The 9376-nt window shown below is 37.5% G+C and overlaps 1 protein-coding gene across 1 annotated transcript; it reads right to left on the bottom strand.

The window, feature by feature from the left end:
* Positions 1 to 6753: 6753 nt before the first annotated feature.
* On the bottom strand, positions 6754 to 7873 carry LOC113101013 (zinc finger BED domain-containing protein DAYSLEEPER-like). Its single transcript, XM_026265505.1, has 2 exons — positions 7583 to 7873; positions 6754 to 7202 (listed from the first exon to the last, which is right to left on the bottom strand). Exons 1-2 carry the CDS (start codon positions 7818 to 7820, stop codon positions 6754 to 6756), a joined length of 687 nt encoding a protein of 228 aa, XP_026121290.1. The 5' UTR covers positions 7821 to 7873.
* Positions 7874 to 9376: the final 1503 nt, after the last annotated feature.

Here is a 9376-nt window from a genome sequence, read left to right on the forward strand (position 1 = left end):
TCATAAAGTACAAATAAATTAAATGACAGTGACATTGCTGTCTTGAAATTATAATTTTTTATTATTAAAAGGTCACATTGAATTTGTATTTTATGTCTCTTCTTCACAGAAAACTACAAAGAAGTAGTCCAGAAGCGTGTCGCTTTTCTCAAACGGGGGGATATATGGTCTTCCAGTCAGTCTGGCCAGGAGAAGGGGGTGGTGAAGCAAGGAATGACTGTAAGTTTGATTTATGACTTAACAGTTATGGAACATTGTGATTGCAGTAGGGCTGAAGCGATTAGTCGACAATATCGTCAAAAAAAAATTGTTGACAAATATTTTTGTTGTCAAGTAGTCGTTTTATTTATTTTGACCTAATTTAGAGCCTGCACTAATGCGGTTTGACCAGTGTGGCACTGTAGCGCAAGACTGTAATTCAGCTCTCCTCGATGCAATTCAAGAGAAGAAGAGAAACAGCACTCAGAAACCAGGCGGCAAGGAAGTCGACCGGAAGTTGAAGTCGGCCACATGCCGTCATCTTGTAGCAGAACTTCACTTGCGTTAGCATTCCCATTGACTCCCATTCATTTTGGTGTCACTTTGACAGCGAATAACTTTACATTTGAGGCGTTTAAAGACTCCGTTTGTCCATTATTTATTTCTAAAGATACACAACAATGGATAAAGGGATCCATTACCTTCTATGTTACATTATGGCCCCGTACAAACAGTTTTTGTAAAAATAGGCTAACGATTGCGTCATAACCACTCGACTCTCTGTCGCATTACCGTACAGACGGGAGGAGAAGCTCGCAGGCAATTAACTTAATATGGCGTACTGGCGTTACATTTTAAAATCCTATACAAAATAATTAATCAGAATACTTACTCCTGCTCACTCACGCCCAAGAACTCCCCGATCAAGCTCGCCGTCTCTGCAAGATTAACGATGGCAGTTTGCACACACAGCTACTAGAAGATTTACATCTGTCAGACAGGTTGCTGACGTCATCAAGCTTAGCTTGAGTCTGCGCGTGAGAAACAGAAGTGCTAAAAAATGCTAAAAATGGGCTTCACTTGTCTCAATTGAGTTCCAATGGAGTCGCTGTGTCCATTTCTTTTACTGTCTATGTCAGAAACGCACCGAGCCGAACAGAATGGCATTTGGATATGAAAATATATGACACACGCTTTCCTCTCAATAACGAAATAACAACAAAAACAAAATTCACAGCAGTATGAAAGTAGCAGTTAAAAATGCATCTTATTACACCAATGTGGATGTTTGCACGAGCTCAGTAAAGCATTCACGTCACATCTATAGTTTTTCATTTAAATCAAGCAGCTTTATGGTATTAAACATTATTATTAAATATTTGATTAAAGTGATAGTATGGATTGCAGAGATCAAAGCTTAATCTAGCTCAGGACTGTTTTGATTATCATAACTCATGATAAAAGTAAGGTATTTTAAGAGAGATTACTCTACCAGTCAAAAGTTTTTGAATGCAACTTTAAGATTTTTGTTTTTTTAAAGAAGTCTCTTCTGTTCACTAAGCCTGCATTTAGCAGTATTGTGCAATATTTTTACGATTTAAAATAACTACTTTCTATTTGAAAATATTTAAAAATGTATTCCTGTGATCAAAGCTGAATTTTCTCCAGTCTTCAGTGTTACACAATCCTTCTGAAATCATTTTAATATGCTGATTTGCTGCTCAAGAAACATTTATTATTATTATAGTCTATTTTGAATAATTTATCTTCGTTTGCTGTTCTCATTCCTCGACGGTGTGTGACATTACTTAAAGTGGTGGTGTGGACATTTTCAAAATCATTCTCTTAAACAAGATGTATGTTGTCAGTCTGGTTCACAGATGGCCAAGATAGGCGAACAGCTCAAGAGGGACCTCAAACAGCAACCTCCAAGACAACTCAGTTCTACTCCTGCTAGATATGAGTCTGATTCTGATGACACATGTTGTGATGTTTTTGATCCTCCCAAAAAACGAAAAATGGTAAGTTTAAAAATGTAACTGACTTCATCAAATGTGCAGTGTTCCCCAGAAAATTTTACAGAGTTTACAGTGATGGATTATAGCCTATTTGTGCTGAAATGCATGTACTATCGCACTTTGTGCTTTAATTTAATTATGTACAAGTACCAAAATCCAAACCCAACCTACAAACCTATATGCCCTTGGTGCTCAGGGTACAGCTTGTGATGTAGCAGAACTGCATTTTTGTGAAAATGAGTTACTATTCAAGAGTGTATGAACTGTTAATTTCTACACACACTAACACCACTAAAATTGTGTTTTGGCATGTGTATGATTAGGAGTGTATAGCTGACATTGTTGTTTAAGGTAATTAGGTTGATGTTTTCTGCATAGGTGATTAACACCAGTGAGGAGGAGGAGGACGCCATCCCTCAGGCGGATTCTCAGCGGCCAGGGACAGTGCCTGCAGTTTTTGTTGAACTGGATGAGGACAGTTTAAAGGCTCTGAAAGGTGGGTGGATGTATATGTATGCTAGTGATGCCAGGGTTATCTCTGCCACCATCTAAACCCTCCCATACACCTGCAGTCATTGTCATTGAGGTTCTGAAATCAACTTTATGTATTCAAGACATGCATCCCACTGTTAAAGGGTTAGTTCGCCCAAATAGCAAAATTTTGTCATTAATAACTTACCATCATGTCGTTCCAAACCCGTAAGACCTTTCGTTTGTCTTTGGAACACAGTTTAAGATATTTTAGATTTAGTCCGAGAGCTCTCAGTCCCTCCATTGAAGCTGTGTGTACGGTCTACTGTCCATGTCCAGAAAGGTAAGAAAAACATCATCGAAGTAGTCCACGTGACATCAGAGGGCCAGTTAGAATATTTTGAAGCATCGAAAATACATTTTGGTCCAAAAATAGCAAAAACTACTACTTTATTCAGCATTGTCTTCTCTTCCGTGTCTGTTGTGAGAGAGTTCAAAACACAACAGTTTGTAATATCCGGTTCAGGAACTAATCATTCGATGTAACTGGATCTTTTTGAAACAGTTCACCAAATTGAACTGAATCGTTTTAAACAGTTTGCGTCTCCATTAGGCATTAATCCACAAATGACTTAAACTGTTAACTTTTTTAATATGGCTGACACTCCCTCTGAGCTCAAACAAACCAATATCCCGGAGTAATTCATTTACTCAAACAGTACACTGACTGAACTGCTGTGAAGAGAACTGAAGATGAACACCGAGCCGATCCAGATAATGAACAAAACATTGACTTCTTTCGGACAGTTTGATTCAATAAACCGGTTCTTTTGCGCTCAACGTAATGGTGTCATTGGCGATGATTGCCCTTGATTCAAGCCTTCGGTTTACCCACGCTCATAACACTAGCACAGAATCAGTTCAGAATCAATCACCAAAAGAATCAGTTCGGTTCAGACGCTCTGTGTCTCGGTCTGCTTCACGCTGAATCACACATGCGCAGTATCATCAGCTCCTCGGTTCACGAATCGGACGCGTCTGACAGAAACGGGTCTTGACTCGAGAACGAGTCAATCGTTCGTTCGTTATCTGGCTCGGCTCGGTGTTCAACTTCAGTTCTCTCTTCACAGCAGTTCAGTCAGTGTACTGTTTGAGTACATGAATTACTCCGGGATATTGGTTTGTTTTAACTCAGAGGGAGTCTCAGTCACATTACAAAAGTTAACAGCTTAAGTAATTTGTGGATTAATGCGTATTGGAGACGCGAACCGTTTAAAACGATTCAGTTTGATTTGGTGAACTGGTTCAAAAAGATTCATTCGCGAACCGGATATCACAAACTGCTTTGTTTTGAACTCTCTCACAACAGACACGGAAGAGAAGACAATGCTGAATAAAGTAGTTTTTGCTATTATTGGACCAAATGTATTTTCGATGCTTCAACAAATTCTAACCGTCCCTCTGATGTCACATGGACATCTGATGATGTTTTTCTTACCTTTCTGGACATGGACAGTAGACCGTACACACAGTTTCAATGGAGGGACTTAGAGCTCTCGGACTAAATCTAAAATATCTTAAACTGTGTTCTGAAGATAAACGGAGGTCTCACGGGTTTGGAACAATATGAGGGTGAGTTATTAATGACAATTTTGCTATTTGGGTGAACTAACCCTTTAATTTGAAGAACATGCATGTTACGTGTTATGTCTTGGAATACAGACCTGACTTCCCAGATTACAAATTTGAAAATCCACTTAACTCTGCCATTTTTGCCGTCATTGACTACTGTTAATACTTGTTTGAATTTCACTGATTAAGCAATATGGTAAAAGTGACAGTGGGTTGGTACTGATTAGGGCTGGGATAAACACATTTTTTTTTTTTACAATTAATTTTGCGATTATTTTTCAGTGCATCGCCTCCAATCTTCCAATCTTCTCTGTTGCCAAGCAATGCAGCATATCAGTCAAGAGAAGGGTCCAGAAAGACTGGCTATATGGTCTTATTAACATAAGAATTTGCAGCAGTTGCTTGCAGGGTTCCCACAGGTCATGGAATATTTGGAATATCATGGATTTTCAGAAAAAGTTATATCAGGATAATTTTGGGGGCAAAGTCATGGAATATCAGGGGATTTTCTTTAAGCAGTTTAAAATTGTCTTGCCAAAATACATTAAATACAAATAAATTTCCACGCAAAATTGGTGTATATCTGGTTAATATCTTTACTGCTTGCCTCAGCAGTTGTGGTTAACCCAACTTCAATTCAAATTTCAATCACCATTTATTCACTCTAAAAAGTAAAAGATGCTTGAATGCTATGAGGGTGCTTTGAAATCGTTGGTCAGTTAGTTTATTGCACCATTCATAGTTGGTCATCAAAGTTTAATTTGTTTTTCTGGGAAAGTCATGCAATTTTACATTTGACTTAACTTGGGAACCCTGTGCTTCTCTATACTACACAAGCTAAACTGAACATTCGCCCTACTCCATCTTCACACTCAATAATGGATTTACTGCCCTGTGGCTTTGAGTGAGTGGAACATTCATGTCAAACATGCATGCTAGCTGTGAAAAGTATGAGTAAGGATCCTCATCCAATCAGAAGTAAATAAAAGTTAAACCAGATGTAGCTGTTGTAAAATGACATTTATATAGGTGCTATTTTGTGTCACAATGTGATACTTATTCTTTGTGTCATAATGTGATACTGACCCTTTTTATACTATATCTTTATTTTAGAGCTGCCAGGACTGGTGTCTTCTCTCAAAACAGTCCTAAACAAAATGGAAGATTCACCTATGTCTTCCATGATTTCCAGCCAAAGCCAATCACCGCACACTGGCAGTCACACTGGCATTGAAGAAGACATGGTATGACTGAAGGACCTTATACCAATCCTTGTTTTGTCTTTGTTATGATTGGGTGCAAAAAGCATACACAAAAAAATCTTACAAGATCGCTCGAGTTACTGTTTGTGTTAAAACACAAGTGTTTGTAATTTACCTATTGTGTTAATCTGCTTGTGTGTTTTCACAGGTGTCATTGGGCAACTCATCAGTGCAAGTCCCAAAACGCCTCTATCAGAGGCTAAGTGGGAGGAGGATGTCCCTCTTCACACAAGAACTGGCCACATTGGTATTTGGCAGGGAAACTTTGGCCAAGGCAACCCTCACAGGGAAAGGAAAAAAAGGCGAGCTGAAGGAGCAGCTTGAGCCCGAAAAAACGAACGCAATCATAGGTACAGTAATGTCATAGTTATGAATCCAAATCCATTGTCATCAATGATTGTATTTCAATGTTATACATTGTCTATCCTGTTTTAATTCATCCCCATGTCTCTTTCCGGTTTTCACAGATGCAGTGAGGGAGCGATTCCCCAACACCGAGGTGGCAGAGATCCGGGCCCTTCTACGGAGGAAGTGCAACAATGAGAGCTACAAGGCCTCTAGTAACTCAAGTGAGAGCTAGTTATGCATATGTAGGAAGTTGTTTTGCCATTGTTCTGTTCCCGGCATTTCAGAGAAAGTCGACTGTTCAAGGTTCCTCCTTTTGCCAATATCTGCTTTTGTGTGTTAATAATAAAGATCCTTTTCTTAAATTCAATTTGTAGTCTGTTGATTTAATGTACTTGAACTGAATTGTAATATAATACACTTGTAGTGTAATACCAACATTCATGCTTAAGTATAACAAAATGGGGATAAAATTACAAATGAAATGTACTTTCTATTTGTTTCACCTTAAACTATAATAACATTGTACTGAAAGTACGTGTCTATGATGTTTAGGTTGTAATTGAACTTCACTTTAAAAACATTATTATTGTCATAGTGGGACACTTTAAAATCACTAAATATAGTTAGGAAGTACATTTGTAGATCACTTGAAATGTTACAGAGGCATACTAAATTAACAGTTTATGGTAATTATAAGTATGATAGCAATATGCACAAAATGTACTTAAACACAACTATAATTTGCACTGCAATGCCTTTTTAAATGTATTTCCATTAGAATGTCAATACAATGCAATTGTACTGTTAGTGTGCTTAATTGCTCATGAATCTTGATTTCCATTAGTGTATTTCAGTGCACTTAAAGTTTAAAAAAAGTTGTTCCATTTTAGTATACTATTTACACTAGAAGTGTAATCAAATAGATGTTAAGTTGAAGTTAATGCATAATTGAATACACTTAACTATACTTGGATTTGACGAAAATAGTACAAAATGTAGAAAATATACTTAGTACACTTTATTAAAGTATATTTTTAATAGAATTATTTTTCACCTGGGTTATCAGTCACCATACACTGAACTTTGGTGGTTATTCCCCACTCGGCCATTAGCAAAGCTTTAGCCTCCATGAGATGCTGGGCTGTGTGTGTTTGGTAAAACCTCCTTACACCCAGTACAACAGTTGCCAGCTTTGCCTCTGGTGTTATGTAGTGGCAAGTAACACCAAGGTATCCGTCCATATTAATGGAGGACCACATGTCAGCTGTAAGGCTAACAAAATCTGCCTTTTTTAGGTCCTCCATTGTCTTCTCCTTAGAAATGTTGTACCTTTCGGTTACCATCGTTTTAAGTGCCTTCCGGGATGGGAGGACATAGCTTGGATCAAGTTTGTTCACAAAAGCCATGAAACCCTCATCCTCCACGATAGTGAAGGGCTGCAAACCCTTTACCACCATGTCTACAAGAGCCTCATCCAATTCCCTCTGTCTGCCTTTTAAAAGAAAATAAAGATAAAAGATTAAAAGTACTTTCACAAAACTAAATTTCAAAAAAAATAAAAGCTTTTTCAAGTTTGGAAAAGTTTATGCTCAGTGTGCAAAGACAGATCAAATACAATATAAAATTACAACAATTAGGAAAACCAAAATGTTGTCTTCAAGCCTATAAAAATATCTATGTAATACAGTGACTAAGTTTGTGAGATGTTACATTTACATATTCAGAGTGAAGCTGTTTTCAACATGATTGGGAGTTTTGGAAAAGATTGACGTTACGTTGTAAGGCTGGTGGACACAAGCCTAAGTCTATTTAAAACTATGGACTTTCTAAACAGTGTTACATGAAGTACATATTATATCAAACAATGTATACCTTGTTTAGATGGCCCAGCAGTGTCAGTAGCAGGCCTAGGTACAGGGGGAATGTTACCATCCTCTGCACACTGCAAAATGGCAGGATGAGTGCTCCTCAAATGGCGCATCATGGATGATGTATTGTTGAAGTAGGCTAGCTGCCTATCACAATACATACATCTGACTTTATTTGGGGTTTCCAAATGGAAATGCTCCCACACCACAGATTTACGGCATCTCTTCTGTGGAGCCTCCATTTCTATCTATTCTATTAATGTCTATATATATCTATCTATCTATGAATCTATATATTTATGAAAGTATATATATATATATATGAATCTCTCTCTCTCTCTCTCTATATATATATATATTAATATATGAATCTATATATAAATTTATATATCTATGAATCTATCTATCTATATATATATGAATCTATCTAAATTCTATATCTCTAACTACTGTGCTATCTGTCAATATCTAACTTAGCCTATATAAATGTGTCACTATATCTATCCTAACTATCTGTCACTGTCTTTAGTTTATCAGTAAATATATTTAACTTAAATGTAACCTAAATATAACTAACTAAATCGCACTATAAATGTCAATAAATCGTAAACGCTATCTCAAAATCTTTCTCCTCTCACAAAAACCCACGAGGTGAAGGTGCATTAACTCCTCTTTTAAACTTTGTGGCAGTTGAGACAGATGTGCGATTGTGTGGTTTGTTCCCGCCCCTGTCAATCAAACGCAGACTCGGCAAGCGTGCCACCTGTCGGTCGAGACACTTATGAAATGCGCAGAAGCTTCGTTTAGCCATAGTCACGTGACATGGGTGTTTTGAATCACAGTTCGGAGCAGTTTTTCGAAACATCTACGCTTCGGGATCTCGACACTGTGTCGAAACTTTAGTTTCGCGTCAGCCATCCCTACTGATGCCTAATAATTACTTCATCATGTAAAACCAGCTAGTAACGGTTTTATAACAGCACATGTACTTTTACAGAGAAATATCTAACATAAGAAACCAAAGGTCAAGAGCCCAACTGAAGCAAACACTGATCTCCATGATGGTGGCATAATTTTAACCAATAAAACATCAGCATCTGATCCTCTGTACCGCACAATAACAGCAGGTGTTCATCACCAATGCACAATCATCATTTAATTAGTCTCTTAATTATCTCATTGACTTTAACTCTTTGAGGACTTGGGATTTGAGTTGAGACTAGTTTGTGACTTGGAAGGAATGACTTGTTTCCTCCTCTGGTGAAATCAGCTGCTGAGTTCATGGGTGGAGCAAAAATGTGGCAGGACTTTTACTTTCTGACCCCTGGACTCTCCACCTCTGGTTGTGTGTGTGTGTGTGTGTAAAAAGAATAATCTTTATTGTCATTGTCATTGTATGTGTTATGATCTGTTTTCATGTACTTGTGAATATATTTTACCATTTGTACCATTTAGTTGTTAATATATACACTTTAGGTACTAATATGGACCTGAGACTTGTTATAGCAATTCTATATCATTGCTCTTTTGTCGATTTTGATTGCTTCCATTGTCCTTCTTTGTAAGACGCTTTGGATAAAAGCGTCTGCTAAATGACTAAATGTAAATGTAACATGCCCCTTTTAAAGGGAAATAAAATGCAAAGGTATGTCTTTTGATATGATACTGCCCCAGCAGTATGCATGAGTTCACGGTTCTAGTCCTTCGTTGGTGCCATATTCCACCACACATTTTTATCAGTGCCCTTTGTGGTATGATTTTATTGCAATACTAAAGTAATTATGTTTACACCCCTTTT

Source organism: Carassius auratus, unplaced genomic scaffold (genome assembly GCF_003368295.1).
Source record: "Carassius auratus strain Wakin unplaced genomic scaffold, ASM336829v1 scaf_tig00217448, whole genome shotgun sequence".
NCBI lineage: Eukaryota > Metazoa > Chordata > Actinopteri > Cypriniformes > Cyprinidae > Carassius > Carassius auratus.